Below are 17,491 nucleotides of genomic sequence, written 5' to 3'. Positions count from 1 at the left end.
TCTGGACCGGTTTTGGGGTCTTGTCCCAATTAACTCCCTGTGGTAAACAAACACCTGCCTCCTCCTCCCCTCCCCAGGCTGGCAAGGGGCCCAGGAGGGTCCAGACCATGAAGAGCTCCTCCTCTTCCAGGAGCACCAAGGGCAGGAAGAGTCCGAGCCCCCACCAGCGATCTCAGCAGTGAGATGAACCTTATGCAGCAACGCCCTGTGGAAGCCAGAATGGATTTGAAGGGAGGTAGAAGCTGAGGCTGGAAGACCACTGAACTGACCAGATGATGGGAAAAGGTCCGGTGGCAGAACTGACCACTCTAAGAGGGCTGAGTAGGGTAAAGGTTCTCAGTAGACCCCCTGGGTTTGGTAATGGTCTGACACCCACTGGCGTGTTGCCATGGTAACCCCTAGAGTGGCTGGCAGATCATCAGAAGAGGCTTCAAGTTTCTCCTGGGTGGAGGCTACTGGGGAAAACTGAGGCAGGAACCCACAGTCAATAGAGCATAGTGGGATGATTACCAAATTTTGTTTTGTTCTTGCTTTCTTTGCCAAGGAGAAATGACATATGGACTGGAAATGACAAAATGAAAATGACTCAGGTGCCCAGAGCAAATGAAGAGGTAATAAGAGGCTACCCAGCAAGCTGGCAGAATGGATGGAGCTCTGCACCTGGAGTCAGAAAGACCTGAGTTCAAATCCAGCCTCACATAATTCCTGGTGGGGGCACCCTCAGCAAATCACTTCACCATTGTCTGCCTCAATTTTCTCATGGGGATCATAGTAGTACCTACCTACCAGGGTTGTTTTGAGGATGAAATAAGATCCTGTGTGTAAAGCTCTTTGCCAGCCTCGAAGTGCTCCATCAATGCTGGCTGTAGCTGACTTGAGGGACTTGACGCCAGGTCCATGTGAACCTGGCTGGCATGACTGGGAAGCCATGGCTCTGTCCTTTGAGTGATAGTGGGGAGAGGGAGGCCTGAGGATGAGCAGCATGTGAATTTCCTGGTTTTCTCAGAAATGGGAGATGGCCCACAATCTACCAGTCAGCAATCTTGACTTTGATTCCAAAGCAAATTCTGATCCCAAGAAAATTTCTGGAATAGATGATGATGATGATGGTGATGACGGTGATGGTGATGATGATGGTGATGATGGTGATGACGGTGATGGTGATGATGTGATGGTGATGATGATTATGATGATGATGATGGTGGCAGTGATAATGATTATGATGATGGTGATGATGATGGTGATGACGATGATGATGGTGGTGATGATGGGGATGATGGTGATGATGATGATGGTGGTGATGATGGTAATGATGATAATGGTGATAATGATGGTGATGATGATGATGGTGATGATGGTGATGGTGATGATGGTGATGACGGTGATGGTGATGATGATTATGATGATGATGATGATGATGATGATGATGGTGGTGATGATGATGGTGATGATGAGGTTCATGATGATGATGATGGTGGGTCATCATCATCACCACTGCCATTTATTAAGCACCTACTGTGTGCTGTGCTGTGGATACAAGAGGAGGCAAAAACTTGCTCTCCGGGAGCTCAGTCTAATGGGGAAACAACATACAAACAGCTAGGTCCCAACAAGCTATAGATGTCATGTAGAGTCAACAAGGAGAAGGTGCTAGAAATAAGAAGGATTGGGAGAGGCTTTCTAGAGGGGGTGGGGTTTTAGCTAGAGCTTGAAGGAAGCCAGGGGAGCTGGGAGATGGAGATGAGGAAGAGAGCCTTCCAAGGCAGGGGGGACGGTGGGCCAGAGAAGACGCCCGGAGCAGGAGGGGATGGAAAAGTTCTTGTGGTGGATGACGACTGCTCCTAGAGAGAGCCCCAGAGAAGCACGATCCTTCTCGGGCTGCCAGATGCAGGGCTCAGGATGTCGCAGCCATCCAGCCTCACACAGACCTGAGATTCCACCCTGGCCTAACTAAATGTCCCCCATGCCAGCCCACCTCCACTCTGTTTTAGACAGGACCTCACATTGGAGATCTGTGCCACTGGCTGATGAGCAGACCCTTATGCTCCAACCTTTCCCTCTAGAAGAGGACCTGGGCACCTTGGGGTATTCTGGGACTTCTGGTGACAGCAGGTATGTCATGGCACTGCCCAAGTATTTAAACATATGCCCACATTTAAAATGTGTATGTGGGCCAACACCAAGTGAAGGATGAAACAGAGAAACAGACACTTGCCAAAGGATGTCCTGATCAGAGTTCAAATCGGATTCCCTTCCCAAGGTTCTGAAGTTCTTAACTTGGCATCCATAAACTGAAGTATCTATAAATGTGTGTATACATTTATATGGTGTGTGTATACATGTATACACACATATGTATGTACACATATATACACACACAGGATGGAGACCTGTACTACGGAGGGCCTCTTCTCACCACCATCCTAGAAATCAAGACAGAGAGCAAGGCGGTAAAAGCAGTTCAGGTGGCTTAGACGCCTCCCTCTCCCAGTGAGGGGTCTTGATCCCAGGGCCAAGGCTCCTTCCCATTCTCCATGCAGGGCTGCCTTCTCTTAGACCACCACTGGCTCCGAGAGGACACGTGGGACAGAACAATGGCCTCCAAGGCACTGGGCCAACTCTTGACAGAGGATGAATGAGAAGAGATGGACAAGAATCACAAGGGCTGAGGTGTGGACGCATAACTGACTGTTCCAATGACCACACCAAGGACATCACAGAAATGCTGAAGTCAAACTCACTTTATTTATGGTACAGCTGTAAACAGGCTAACCTGGCCCAACCCTACCTATGTAACAAATAACAGAAACTGTGAAAAATCCAACGTTTAAATAACTCAGCAGTGCTTACTAAAGGTCGTCAGGAATCTAAAATGCAGGTGTCCTGCCTCAGAGGAGGCCTGCTTCTTCACATCTCGCTCATGGCGCTGGTATAATAGGATATCTTGGCATCCACGGTTCTGACAAACTCCTGGAACGTTCTCTGCTCGGCAGCAGACGCAGGCCTGACGGACACACACTGGAGAAGGCCCCTCTTTGGGTCGTAGCTGCCCACACACCTATGCACATGGCCTCTTATCAGCCTTGGAAGCTCGCGGTCCTGGCGGTAAAGCAGTATTACAAACGGAGTCTGGTCTTCCCAACAAATCCTAAGCCAGTCATTTCACAAGGTCACTGGTTTGGAGCTGGAAGGAATCTCAGAGGCCGTCCCACCCAACCCCCTCATTCTACAGATGAGGAAACTGAGGTGCAGAGAGGTTACAGGACTCACGCAGGGTCACAGAGTGAGAGAAGGCAGATTTCAGCTCATCTTCCTGACTCCAAGCCCAGTTCTTTATGCGCTACATCAGCTTTGCATATGATGGGGAGCACCAGCCTCAATAATTAAAAACTGCAGCCTGTCTACATCTCTGGTCAGACTTGGGACTGGGAGAAAGTGGCGGGTGATTTTCCCTGCTGCCACGACCCCCAGCCCTCTGACCTTTGCTCTGCTCAGGCCACATTTGGAAGGCGGGGTCCCTTTACGGTGCCCCCTTCTAGGAAGGAGATGGACAATCTGGAGAGAGGAAGATAATCACAACACAATGGGCCAGGCAGAGAGAAAACAGGAGGGGCCCCAGAAGCTGAAGGAAGGAGGAGGCAGCAGGGGGCCCTGGGGGAAGCCCACCTGGGCTGCCATCCTCATCCTGACAGTCACTGCTCATGGGACTTTAACCCTTCAGGGCCTCAGTTTCCTCCTCTGTAGAATGAGGTCCCTTCTGGCCCTCAATCTATGCTGCCATGGCCCTGGAAAATTAACAGATGCTCCCTCCAAGGACAGTTCGAGTCACTCCAAAGTGGAATGCCCTCGCCCTCCCCCAAGACCAGTGCTGGAGGCCTCTGAGCCATTCCCACTTGTTGGGATGTGAGAAGCAGGTCTGGATAGGAACATGTTCTCAGGGAGGTCCCCTCCAACTCTGAAACTCAGGGATTCGAGTCCGCAAAAGTGGGGCTTATTTTTTTAAAGGTCATTCCTCAAGGCAGCTAGGTGGCATAGTGGATAGACTACTGGCTCTGGAGCCGGGGGACCTGAGTTCAAATCCAGCCTCAGACATTTAACACTTATTAGCTGTGTGACCCTGGGCAAGTCACTTAACCCCACTGCCTTGGGGGGAAAAAAAAAGGTTATTCCTCAAGAAGAGAAAATGAGCAAGTCTGCAGGACATTGCACAGACCAGAATGTGCACACTGGAGGGGACCATGGCTTTTTCATCTGCTCAGTGAGAGGCCTGGCCTGGCACCTGGTCAGGATCAAGCTCCAGGAGGAATCCAGCCTCCCAGGCCACCCCTCCAGCAGGACACATCTCAGCCCCAGGGTCCTCCTGAGCTGCAGCACTTTCTCTTAAGCAAAAATGCTGCCTTAACAATGTTGTCTAATGACTGGACGTGTGTGTTTTTAAAACAGGTTCCTTCCAACTGTGATATTATGTGATTCCATTAATAAATATCTGCAAGAAAAACATTTGATTTCTTTTTCATCTTGGGACTCATTTGCAAAGAAATCTGGATTGTTGGAGGAAGGCTTTCACCTCACTTACTGGCTGGCCCCTTAAGAAAATGTTGAACAAATACTCACAATTTCATAAAACACACATGGCACAGTGCTCTTTCCATCTCTCAGGAGAAAGGTCTTGGCACCATATGCACCTGACGTAACGGCTGAGTCAAGTACGCCTGCCCCGGGAGGAAAGAACCCGTGTGACTGCCTGCCGACACAAGTTAACCCCCCGGGGAGGATCTACCAAACCACAGGCACCTTAGGCTTTGTCCACACTGGGGTGTGGGGGCTTCCCACCTGCTCCTCTGGACAGCCACCTCAGAGAAGCCTGCTAATGGCCTTTTAAAGGCTTCTAGATGCTTGGCCCATTTCTTTACCTCAGTATGTCAGCTGAGAAGATGCCCAGGAACCAGTCCTGGGGCCCAGGCCAGCAAACGCTCTGCCAGCAATCTGCAAGAGGCCGAGGGCCGGAGCACAGGCCAGCCTAGTGGTGCTCCCTCGGCCTTTCCCGGTGAACCCCTGACCCAGGGGATGGGTTTCCTGGAGCATTTCTTGGCTACAAAAGCCTTGGGGAGGCAGCACTCGGCCCCTAATCCTGAGTGAATGAGCTCCAGCTGCAGTCCCTGGCTGGGTCCAGTGTAGAAGGTTCAGTTCAATAAAGCATTCAGCTTTACCCCAAGTACCAGGATGCAGAACTGACTGCCACTGGACTGGGGGCTGACCGCTCCCTGAGCACAGCTCTGGAAAGGAGCCAACTCCCAGGGAAAGATGGGGCTCGGGAGCACACAGGCCAGCAGGGCCATGGTGCCCACAGACATTCACACTGGGCTTCCTGGAATGGCCAGCAGTTAATCTGTCCATGGCTCCAACTGACACTCTCAACCTTCCCATTTTTCCAAGGGTTACCGGACCTTGCCAAATTCCTCTATTGCCTAGGAAAGTGTGCCATGGAAGAGTTGTGGTGATTAGACTCTTCCTGGGCTGATTCCCCACCTCGAGCCCTCCAATGAGGCCTCTAACGAGGCCACGTGAGGGCATGGAGCTGACTCCCAGGAACACACCACAAGGTCTGGCACAGCCAGTGATGGGAGCCGGGGGTGGGCGGCCTGTGTCTGCCTGCCTGGGTCTGGAGAGCCCCAGCCCAGCTCCCAAGGAGGAACACTGAGGCCCCAGAAGCACCCAGAAGCTGCCCCCTAAGTCACAGACAGATTCTTGGATCTTCCAAGGACAGCTAGGTCCCCATCAGTGTGACTAATGAGCCATCTTCCCAAGTGACAGCATCGTTTGAACTCAGGCTGCATACTTCTACTGGGCTGGAACCAATGACCCCATTTCACAGATTTAGGGCTCAGCGAGTCCTTCTGCCCTGAGGGATCCTCTGTCCCACAAGACTAAGGAGGTCATTAAATCAGTTACAGAGTTCTCTTTTAGATTAGGACTCCAGTTCACACCAGCAGATTTAACATTCAACATTCCCCTGAGAGAACACCAGCTCCTTCACAACAGGCATCGTCGGGCTGTTTTGGGGTTTGTGTCCTCAGAGCCCAGCCCAGTTATCTGGCACACATCAGTCCTCCCTTCTCCCTCCCTGCCTTCCTCTATTCCCGCCTTCCTTTTTCCCTCTCTCTTCCTCCCTTCTTCACCCCTCTATCCCTCCATCCCTTCCTCCCTCCCTCTCTTCCTTCCCTCTTCTTCCCTCTATCCCTCTGTCCCTTCCTTCCTTCCTCCTTTTATTCTTTCCTGTTCCTCCTTCCCTCCATTCCTGCCCCATTCCTTCTTCCCTCCTACGCTTTCTTCCTTTCCTCTTCCTCCTTCTACCCCACCATCTCTTCCTTCTTTCCTCCCTGTCTTCCCCCCTTCTACCCCTCCATCTCTTCCTTCCCTCTTCCCCCCTCTATTTAGTCCTTCCTTCTTCCCTGTCTTCCCTCTTGCTCCTCCCTTCTTTCCTTTTCCCTCCCTTCCCTCTGACCCAGATTGCCTCTTCCCTACCCCCTCCCCCCTCCATTTCCTCCAGACACCCACCTAACACTTCAAAGAGCAGTGGCCAGTGGGGCAGGCGCTCCTTCCAGAGCTTCATACTTTCAATGACCGCTGGCAGAATTCTAAGAGAAGGGTCATCTTCCTTCAGCATGAGCTGGCACCCTGGCACTTCCTAGCAGAAGGGAAAAAAGGGTATTGCCCTCATTTGTGGGAGCAGAAGCTCCCCCCACGCCCAGAGATTCCTCCAGTCCCTGCCACACACCGGCTCAGGCCCAGCAGCTGCCTTCCCTGCCAGACTCTGGGCTGACAAAGGCTCTGGCTTGGTAGGTCTCCTAGTCAGCAGGTTGAGGAGAAGCTGAAGAAGTGGACCCCACAAAGTGGAGAATGAATGACCAGCAATCTTGGCAATTATGGGGAGCGACCCATCACAAGCCACGGACAGTCTTGCTCTAAAGTGCCCACGTTCTCGCCAGTGAGCTGGGAATACCGGGGGCCCTGATGTGCGTGTGAGCCCACAGGCTCAGGCATCTGAGTGCAGCAAAAAGAGGAGTCCCCAGGAACTGGTACCAAGGGCAGCCACCGTTTTCATCTCTATGTTTGCTATCTGTTTCTATCAAATGAAACGTCTCTCAGAGCACTTTGCAAAACAGAAAACACGACAAAGAGGTCACTGCCATTGTTAACATGGAGCCGACTCAGTTTTTAGACAGTCAGTCAGGGAGCCAGGCTCTGGCTCAGGAGTGGGGCTGCACAGAAGGCAAAACCTAGAATTTACCTTAATGCTTTTTTCCTCTGGACTGTTCCCAAAGGTTCTTCTCTTAAGCTGACCTGGTTGAGAACTGCATTTCGCCACATGCAATGAGCTGCTGCTGCTCCCCAGCCCTTGGGCACCTGCTGCCTGAGGACGGTCCCACTGTCTCCGATTCATTTCCAAAGTTGCCAGACCAGCACTGGGGCCACTGCTGGCCACTGAACACGAGCTTTTCCTCTGAGGTGCAAACTCATGTCTGTCCCAAGGCTTTGTACTCTCTTCTCTATGGCTGGAATATCATGAGACAATTTTGAAACTGGTTTCTAAAAAGGTCTTCTCTGATTTTCAAAAACTTCAGTAAAAGATCTCTGCTCACCCCCCCCCCCAAAGCCTCTGGGTGCGTCCCTTCATGTCCTGGAGGAGCTGAAGGATGATGCCCATGTAAGAAGCACTGGGATGAGGAGGCAGCGGCTTCCTCGGCCTCCCCATCAAGACCTGCATCACATAGAACAAAAGGCCGCACTTCCTGCTCCAGATCGTGACCCCATGAGGAGCCCGGCTGGCTCCTTATGTGGGCTGAAATACAAGCAAACACTGGGCACTCCAGCAAATCTAATATTACAGGATTTTCCCCACTGGGGTAAACCGATGATGACTCATGACTCGGCTAACCCAGGCACAAGAAAACAAGCCTTATTTCCTTATTGCAGACGTGCACGAGGCCTATCAACACGGGACTTCTGAGTCTCCCAAGTGCACCCATGGAGAAGGGAGTGACCAGAGTGGGCGAGGGCTCGTGGGCAGTGACCACAGGGCCTTGGGTGAATGACTGCATCCCTGGGCGGCCAACCTTTCGGAGGTGAGGAGACCACATTAAAATACAGACGAGTTACTTCAGGTTCAAGTGAGAGTTATGCCAGAGGGAAGTGGAGAGTAGAGAGGAAGGACAGAGGAGTAGGCCATGTCACTGCAAAGACATAATGCTGTTATTTTGCAGACTGACCAATCACTTAACCTGATGATGCATTTTTTTCCTCACTTTTGGTATAATTTCTTTTTTTCTTTTTTGGCTAGGTAATGGGGTTAAGTGACTTGCCCAGGGTCACAAAGCTAGTGAGTGTTATGTGTCCAAGGCCAGATTTGAACTCGGGTCCTCCTGACTCCAGGGCTGGTGCTCTACCTACTACACCACTTAGCTGCCCAACTTTTGGTATATTTACAAAAAAATGGGCAAAATCCTAAAAGCAGACAAAATCTGAAATACCATAAAAAATAACAAAATTGTTGCAAACAACTAAAAAATGCTTCATCTGTTTAATCAGCTTGATTACTAACCTAACTGTCTTGCAGGGGGCATTGACCTCGGCCTCAGATATTCCACCTGTCTCCCAGCTCCTGCCCAGGGGACGCCCCTTAAGCTTACTGGCTTCTTCAACCCTCTCTGCTAGGCAGGCAATGACGTCAGAAAATACTCACAAGCAGGAAGCTCCCTATTTACCTGGATCCTGGAGTACAGAGAAGAAGCCTCGGGTAAGACAGAGACTCTCCTTCGCTTCTGCCCTATTTGTCTGTCAATGGTGGGACAGGGACGGCACCTGCACTCATCGCCAGCCTGCCACTGCTGAAGGGACTCCTCTGCCCCAGACAGCCACCAAGGTCCTGACTACAGCACTGCCTGCCCGCTTCTTCAGCATCCTCAGTCATGGGGAGAATGGGCTCCAAAGCAGGCCCGCATCTTGTAGGTGCCCCTGTCTGCTGCCTACAAATGTGCTGGGGCCTCCATCATCCCTTGCCAACCAACCCCACTGGTTTCCTATCTTCTCCGAGACCAAATTCAGCCTCACGGTTTTGTTTCGGGGGTTTTTGCTTTTAAAGTCATATGCAGCCAGGCCCCAGCTACCTTTCCAGCCTCACTGGACACCACCGCTCCTCCTCTAGCACTCTGCGGCCAGCTACACCAGCCTTCTCTTTTCTCCTTGTTCGCCATCCTCCATTTCCCATCTCCATGCCTTTGTACCATGAATGGTGCTCCCTCCTTCTGACTGCCTCATAAGAAGACCCTCTCTTCCATTAAGATACAGCTCAGCACCTCTACTGCCACGCCCAGGGCCTTCCCTCCTACACTCTATCTCCTTTATACAAATTCATGTTAACTTTCTATCAGTGCTGCCCATATTGCTCCGTGCACTTACTGTCTCCCTCAATAAGGAGATTGCTTCATCCTTTGTACCCACACCCCTGGCACAGACCTCGGGGCCCGCCTGGCACAGACCTCAGGCCCGCCTCGCACACCACAGGGGCTTAATAAATACTTGTTGACTAACTGATCCTTTCAAGACCTTCAGGGAATCTCCACCCCCTCAAGCTGTTGCTCTGTGTCTCTTCTCCAAACTCCTAGAAAACATCTTCGACACCAGGGAAGGCAAAAGAAGCAGAGAGGGGGCCTCTCCTCAGCTGTGCTCCTCTGGACCCTGCTAGCCACCTGCACGATACCACGGGCCACCCCGGCTTCCAAGAGCCCGCTCCCTCCAGGCTTGCCTGCACCACTATCCGCTAGTCTGTCGTGGACCTCTCCTCATTTCTCGAGTCCCCCCACTCCTTGAGTTCTAGCATTATTGGGTTCTACACAGGTAGAGAGACTCCCAGATCTAACCTTCCCAAGTTCCAATCTGACCTTACCGGCTGCCCGCTGGACATTCCAGAGCCTCCTCACTCTCAAACAGTACTGTCCTCTCTCTCCCAATGTACTTTACCCTGGTGCTTACTCTGCTTCCCAACTTCTTGACTTAGGCAGAGCACCAGCGTCCTTCTGGTCCCTAGGTTCACAGCCTCAGAGACCTACCTCATGCCCACTCAGCCCACCCCCCATGAGGCCAAGTCTGCACCCTCAACATCCACCTCCTCCTCTCTGCTCACCTGGCTACTCTCCCAGGCCAGGCTCTCCTCCCCTTTCACCTGGATGATTGTAACAGACTCCCATTCCTCTAATGGGTTACCTAATTTCCAGCTCTGATCACATTATTCCCTTACTCAAAACTCTTCAGTGGGTCCTGATGGCCTCTAGGAGGACGCACAAACTCCTTGGGCCAGCCCTGAAAGCCCTCTCTCTCAGATGCCTGCTTGTCATTTCATGACTTCCCTTCACTGGTACTTATTGTCATCAATCTCACCACTGGCTGTTCCCTGAACATCTCTGAACATATCCCCCGGCTGGCTCGCCTTCCTCACCTCTACCTCCTACTTCCCTGGTTTCCCCAGGGGCCAGGGCTCTTTCTCCTGGAGGGCAGGGACATTTTTGACTTGGTATCTCCGGCACTTTGCACAGTGCCCAGCACACAGCAGGAACTTAATAAATGCTGGCTGAACAATTCCTATTAATAATGTACTTTACGTTACAAAGCACTTCCCTCAAAACAAGCCTATGATTGTCCTCATTTTTCAGATGAGGGACTGAAATTCAGCTGGGTTAAGGGATTAACACACAGTCCCACAGCCAAGGAGACTTAGAATTGTGCTCACCTCCAACTACTCCAATTATGACTTCTTGCCACGTCCAGTTGGTCTCGGTTAAACCCACTCTCTTGCTTTAGATGAGAGACAGTAGGTGACTGTTGCCTTTCAAAGAAACATTTCTAAATGTTGACATTAAGCAGTAATGATCTCACTACAAATTCAGAAATGTAAGATAAATGTACATGAAATTCATCAGCAAATGCCAAAAGCCAATTACCCAGCATTCATCATCTTCTTCAGCAGCGGCGCCCCAGGCTTCATCATCTCCCAGGTGAAATCTACAGACCGAGGAGGTAGATCAACAAACGTTCAAAAGAGGTGAGATGCTCCCAAGGCAGATTTACTTCTCCCTGCCCCACCCAACCCACAAACTAATACTGCGTCTTATTGTCCTTTCCCAGTAACATCCAAACCCCTGCCTTGGGAAGCCCAGGAGGAAACCATTTTGCTTCCACTCCCCTTGCTTCTACTGGAAAGGAAAGCATGACCTTCACTCCTTGGTGCAACAAGGGGCTATCGGACTGGCAGGCATCCCTGGAGTCCACCCCTTCATTTTACAGACCAGGAAACTGAGGGGTGGCTGTTGTAGGGGCCTGCTCATGATCCCTCAGGCAACAAGCCCTGCACGAGGCAGGGTGTGTGTGAAGGAAGACGACGGTTAATAATAACTGAGGAAATCATCCAAGTCACGCTATTTATTAGTGAAACAGGCCTAATAAACAGGTCAATGGCCTCCCCGGGCTGTCCAAAGACCCTGAGACAGATTTTTATGTATTAAAAACAAATTAATCAAAACAATTAAAAAGCAAGTTACAAAATTAGGTAATCTGATTTCTAACTGGAGGAAAGATTTCTGAGTTGGGAGGGGGACAGCAAACAGGTACAATTCCCTGAAATCAGAAAAAAAGGTGCCCCACTCCCCACAAATGTCTGTATTCAATCAAAGGAACAAGGAAACAATGATTGGTGATCAGTATGGGGCCAGTTTTCAGGCAAAGCATATAGGCTGCTTGAAATGTGTAACTGAGAAAATTCCTGGCATCAATTTTCAGATCTGACCTGGTTTCTGTTCAGCATAACCCAGGTCCTAGGTTAAGGGTCTCTAAGCAGCAGGCAGAGGGAGTCCAGCTTCCCAGCCACGTAGGGCTAGGTTCAAACAATGCAATAAAATTTTCTCTCAATTCCTATAATTGAATAAAGTTTTCTCACAAGACAGACACTGGACTAGACCCATAATTGAATAGAAAGAGACCAGAGCTAGCTCCAGAACTGAGTCCCAAGATGGAGTCAGTGGGGTTCACAAAACTCCTCAATTCCTCCTTCCCTTCTCTTTCCTAGGACAAGGAAGGACAGAACAGAAGGATGAGCCCTCTTTCTAACAATCCTCTGATGAGTAAAGCCAAGCAAGTAAGGCTTAAAACAGGAGCTGCACTAGCCCGAGGAGTTTTCCCCTGTCATGACCGACATCCAGCATGGAGTCCAACTAGGAGAGAGACTGCCTAGAGATGGGCAGCCCTCCAGGTGCTCTGTCAAGCTCGAATGCCAAAGAACTTCAGCAGTAAGACTGCTGATACCTAACAATCCCCAACAAATGAAAATGTGCAGACTACGGCCTACAGATGGACAAGCAGCCTGCTGAGCTGGCCGTAGCTGCCTATCTCTTACCCAGGAAGAATGGCCAGACCAGGAGCTGGGAGCAAGAATGAAGGCTGGCCTGCGTTTGGGAACCGTGCACCTTCTTGGTGGCTCCAAGATTCTCTGTGAAACACTGAGCCATCTTTGTAATGGCCATATTCTTCCAGTGACACTCTTTGGTGTGATTTCCACACGACTCCAATCCCCAGAGAAACAATGGTGGGTCACAGAAGCGCACCAGAGAGCTGTGTGGTATGTATTGGGAGGTGGTGGCAGCAACACACCACTACAGCAAACTCCATAAGCACCAGCAAATAGCAGCACAACTGGAAACTGCAGCAGGCTGGGCATGTCGCAAACCGTCAATTACAGAAGGATGGCCCTAGGCTCTCCTGGCACCAACATGATGTCTAATGGAAGCCCCTCACTCGAACCCTGGGTGGGCCGGCCCTCAGGAGAGAATGTTCAAGAGGACCCTGACAACAATTGCCAAGGTCCAGAAAGCGCGGACAGGTGGCCAGCATCACCGTCGTCCATGCAGGGCTGGTTACACCCTGATCTCTGGGCCACCTCCAAGCACTCCTTCTCCACGATCCAGAACTCTGAAATTCCTCTGACCCCAATTTCCTCTCTTTCCATCTTTCCCTGGGTCTCACCCTCCCAAACTTGTTTCGTGGTCAGTGCAGTTCCTAGGCTTGCTCCTCTTCTCTGTTTTCCTGGTCCATCCTCCCTGCTCTGGCCTGACCTAAGTCCATTCTCCAGCTTGACTGCTACTGGCCATGATTAACCCACTTCACACACAGTCCTGAATCCTTAAATCTCTTGCTTCCATCATCCCCCACCATCTTTTTTTTGTCTGTCAACAAGTATTTTTAAAAACATTTTGTTTTTCCTCCAATTACATGTAAAAACAATTTTAACATTTGTTGTATTTTTTTCAAGTTTTGAGTTCCAAATTCTATCCCTCCCTCCCCTCTCCCCTCCCTCAGAGAGCAAGCAATTTGATATAGGTTATACATGTGCAATCGTGTAAAACATTTCCATATTAGTCATATTGTGCAAAAAGACTCGAACAAAAAAAAGAAAGAAACTGAAAAATAGTATGTTACAGTCTATATTCAGACAGTATCAGTTCTTTCTCTGGAGACAGATAGCCTGCTTCATCCTGAGTCCTTTGGGACCACATTACATCACCACATTGCTGAAAATCAATATCCTTGATCCTTGCACAATGTGGCTGCTATTGTGTACAATGTTCTCCTGGTTCTGGTCACGACACTTTGCATCAGTTCATGTAAGTCTTTCCAGGTTTTTCTCAGAGCTTGTCATTTCTTATAGTACAATAATATTCCATTACAATCATATACTTGTTCAGCCATTCCCCATTTGATGATATCAACTATTACTGAGTTCACTCTAAGAAAGACAAACATAATTAGGCTGCATGTGCATGTTTATTTCTCTCAAAGCTGGCAGATGAGCATCCCCTCAATTTCCAATTCTTTACCACCACAAAACCAAAAACAAAACAAATGCTTTTGTATGAACAGGTCCATTTCTAACCCTTTTTCTTGATCTCTTTGGGATACATACCTAACAGCAATATTGCTGGATCTGAGGGGCATAGGTCATGTATGTGCAATCATGTAAAACATACTTCTGTATCAGTCATGTTATGAAAGAAGAAACTGGCCAAAAGAAAAGAACCGTGAAAACACTAAAGTGAAAATCATCTGCTCTGATCTACATTCAGATTCTATCCGTTCTTTCTCTGGATGTGGATAGAGTTTTCCATGATGAGTCTTTCGTAATTATCTTGAATTGTTGTATTGCTGAGAAGAGCTCAGTCATTTACAATTGATCACCATAGGATGTTGTTACTGTATACAACATTCTTCTGGTTCTGCTCACTTTGTATCAGTTCATGTAAACCTTCCTAGGTTCTTCTGCAATCTGCCTGCTTGTCATGTCTCTTTCATCCACTCCTTAACACTGTATGGTCTGGCTTCCAGTGCTGCCACTCGGCCAAACCTGTCCTCAACAATCTCTGCACTAAGTCTATTCTCAGTCCTCATCCTCCCAAGGCTCTCTTGAAGCGTTTGAGAAAACGGGTGTTTTCTTTTCTCACCCCACTCCTCCCTCCAAGTCAAGTCAACAGCCCAGTCTTATCAGTGACACCTCCCCAGCCTAACTCTATCCTTAACCCTAACCCAATCTTTTTCTACCCTCATGGGACCACCTTGGTTCATCATCAAGATGGCAGTAACAGTCAATGACGTACAGCTTATTAGGAAATAATTGATATCAGGATTCCCCATCAATTTTTACATCATACTGGGTTTAATGTTGCTATCTTCTTCTGATTCAAAGTCTCCAACACTCTAGCCCTGTAAAAGCGGGATCTGTATTTGAATCTTGTCTCTATTGATGACTGCAGGTCACCTCAGGTGTGTCAGCTACCTTTTCTGGGCCTCATTTTCCTCATTTGTAAGAGGTTAGATTAGAGTCTCTCCAAAGTCATGTACAGCTCTGAAAATGATGAAATATTCATCCATTACATTCAACCTAAAAATGTGTACAAACTTGAATTTCCATTCCTAAAGAAGGACCCTAAGTATCCAGTCATCAAGTCTAGCCTTCCCCAGCAGAGAAATCCCCACTGCCCTCACTAATTGTCATGTAAGCCCTTCTAGAATGCTTCTTATAACAGAGAACTCACAACCTCAAGGAGCAGGCAGTTTCACTGCTGGTCATCTAAAATGGCCAAATGCTTCCTGAATTCAAGAAACAATATTCATGCTGTAAAATTCTGAGAACTCAAACTTCAAAATACTAGGAATGGTGACTAATACGCTGTGCCTCTTTGTGAATATGCAAATGAAAACAAAAGAAAACTATTTTGAAGGCCTGCAGATGGGAGGCATGACAATAAGTCCTGGACTGAGCAGTGCCTAACACAGGCATAAAAAAGAGACATGTATTTGTATTGCTCATTCCACTGAGACCACTTAAAAACCAATAGCTTTCAAACATGCAGAGTAGAGATTCCAGCCAGAATAAGAAAGTGATCTTCACAGAGTGAAGTTACTATCTAATTAGAACAAACACGATTAGAGGCTGCCCCTGGAAACAAGGCCACTCAAACTCCTGGTCTGGAATGTCAAGAAAGAGGGGAGTAATCTCAGTGTCTGAGGACTGGACAGAACAAAAAAGGAGGGAAAGAAAAGAAAAGAAAAAAAATGAAGATAAATTACAACAAGCTTGCAATCGGTTTATACCAGAGCTGCTCCTGGTCCTTCCAGACTCATCTGATTTCCTTACCTGTTGGCAGAGGAGGAAAATCCTGCGTCTGGGAGGCGGCACCTGGGCTGGATGTGAAGGGCTGCCGGGCCCTTTTTTTCTGATTGAACAGAGGTACGGGCAAACAGCCTGCAGAGAACAGAACACCAACAATCAACAAGTCCCATCTCCTCATGGACGTACACCGTCCGTGTATCTAGCTCTAGTTGTTTATGTTGTTTCATGCTTATTAAGCTTGATTCCCAAATCGCATCATTCTATCTCTGGAAAACCCCTTCATTGCCCCATCTTCCTTTTATATTAATTTTGTTTTTGTTCTAGAAGAAGTATTGCCCATCTCCTGACTCCTCCAACCCTACCAAGTTTCACCTTCTCAGTGCTCGATTAAGTACCTACTATGTGCCAGGCATTGAGCTAAATGCTGGTGATAGAAAGGAAACCAAAAACCGTCCCTGCTTTCCAAAGCTCTTCCAGGCCAACGGAGGAAGACAGCGTGCAAACAATTGTATCTGAACAAGCTATAGACCGGATAAGTTGGAAACATATCAACAGGGGGACTGGGAAAGGCTTCTCCTAGGTGCGAGTTTAGCTCTGAGCTGAAGGCAGCCTGTAAAGGTAGGAGGCAAAAATGAGTAAGGGGAGCACTGGGGGCGGGGGAATTACAGCAGAGAAAATGCTGGAGTCAGGAATGGAGCCTCTTGCGCAAGGAGCAGCCAGAAGGCCAGCGTCACCGGACTACAAGTTACATGGGAGGAAACTAATATAAGAAGACTAGAAAGATGAGGGGGGGGTGCCTAGATTATGAAGGGCTTTTAACTCTAAACAGACGATTTTATATTTAATCCTGGAGGTGGTAGAGACACACTGGAGTTCACTTGCAGGGGAGAGGGGGCCTGTGTGTGTGTGACATGGTTGGTATAACCTGTGCTTTAGGAAAACCACTTTGGTGACTGGACTGGAACGAAGAGAGACCCCCACCCCCACAGCTATTGCAGCACTTCAGGTGTGAGGAGGGGGAAGATCACCAGGCCTGGGGGCTGGGAGATAGGGAGGAGTCCACGATGACTCCTAGGCTGCAGCCTGGAGGACTCGGATGAATGGTGTGGGGTACTGGACTGTAAGGCGTCTATGGGACATCCAGCGGCGGGCGTCCAATAGCAGCCGAAGGTCTGGAGGAAAGATGGTCTGCACGGTCACAGAAAAGAGAACGCCAAAGGAACCAACACTCTCCATCATCCCGGGCGCACTGAGAGGCCAGGCCGGCAAGGAGACGTCCTCAGGATCTGGGGGGAGGGTCGTAGAGCGAGGCTGACGAAGGGAGCCACGGGCCTGGCGGCGAATCGCCCCGGGCTCCCAGAGGCCAGGCCCAGAGGCGGCCCGGGGCGCAGACGCGGAGGCCAGGCCCAGAGGCCGCCCGGGGCGCACGCGCAGAGGCCAGGACCAGAGATTACCCAGGGCGCACGCGCAGAAATCAGAAGCAAGCGGTTGCCCAGGACGCACGCGCAGAGGGAAGCCTATGGCTGGAGCCGGCTTAGGGGTGGGACGTCTAGGCCTCGGGCCCCTGGAGGCGAGGAGAGAAAGGCGGGGCGGGGCGCACGTGCGCCGTACCTGCGGTCAGGCGGGCCAAGCCGCCTGGCACGTTCTTCTTCATGGTGGCGGCTGAGCTCTCCCTGCCCTCGGCTCCACTACCGGCCCCTCTGGGACACGCGCCCTCCCTGACGAACCAACTGACCGGACTAACAGGCGTTACTGACTGGGAGGTGCAAGCCGCCCTCG

General features: G+C 49.9%; 1 protein-coding gene across 5 annotated transcripts; it reads right to left on the bottom strand.

Annotated features, from left to right (window-relative positions):
- Window positions 1-2,723: 2,723 nt before the first annotated feature.
- Window positions 2,724-17,479, bottom strand: SPATA22 (spermatogenesis associated 22). Of its 5 annotated transcripts, none has more exons than XM_078147475.1 (10): window positions 17,324-17,477; window positions 16,940-16,998; window positions 16,112-16,322; window positions 15,737-15,844; window positions 10,998-11,058; window positions 10,787-10,882; window positions 7,292-7,556; window positions 6,559-6,688; window positions 4,615-4,712; window positions 2,724-3,058 (listed from the first exon to the last, which is right to left on the bottom strand). In XM_078147475.1, the coding sequence occupies exons 1-10, from the start codon at window positions 17,364-17,366 to the stop codon at window positions 2,837-2,839; spliced, it is 1,293 nt and encodes a 430-aa protein (XP_078003601.1). In that variant the 5' UTR covers window positions 17,367-17,477; the 3' UTR covers window positions 2,724-2,836. The 5 variants fall into 5 exon arrangements, with proteins under 5 accessions (XP_078003601.1, XP_020820347.1, XP_078003602.1 ...); XM_020964688.2 differs by having other exon boundaries at window positions 2,724-3,099; window positions 17,324-17,475; XM_078147476.1 differs by having other exon boundaries at window positions 16,741-16,998; window positions 17,324-17,364.
- Window positions 17,480-17,491: the final 12 nt, after the last annotated feature.

This window comes from Phascolarctos cinereus, unplaced genomic scaffold, assembly GCF_003287225.1.
Source record: "Phascolarctos cinereus isolate Bilbo 61053 unplaced genomic scaffold, phaCin_HiC Scaffold_7;HRSCAF=346, whole genome shotgun sequence".
Lineage (NCBI taxonomy): Eukaryota > Metazoa > Chordata > Mammalia > Diprotodontia > Phascolarctidae > Phascolarctos > Phascolarctos cinereus.
This window is presented reverse-complemented; position numbering and strand designations above follow the sequence as displayed.

Coding starts and splice junctions, on each gene's coding strand:
- SPATA22 (XM_078147475.1), bottom strand. CDS start 17,366: ATGAAGAAGAACGTGCCAGGCGGCTTGGCCCGCCTGACCGCAG. Junction 15,845..16,111: donor AGCTCAATGCCTGGCACATA/GTAGGTACTTAA, acceptor TGTTCTCTGCAG/GCTGTTTGCCCGTACCTCTG. Junction 10,883..10,997: donor AAGAAGATGATGAATGCTGG/GTAATTGGCTTT, acceptor TTTCTTTGAAAG/GCAACAGTCACCTACTGTCT.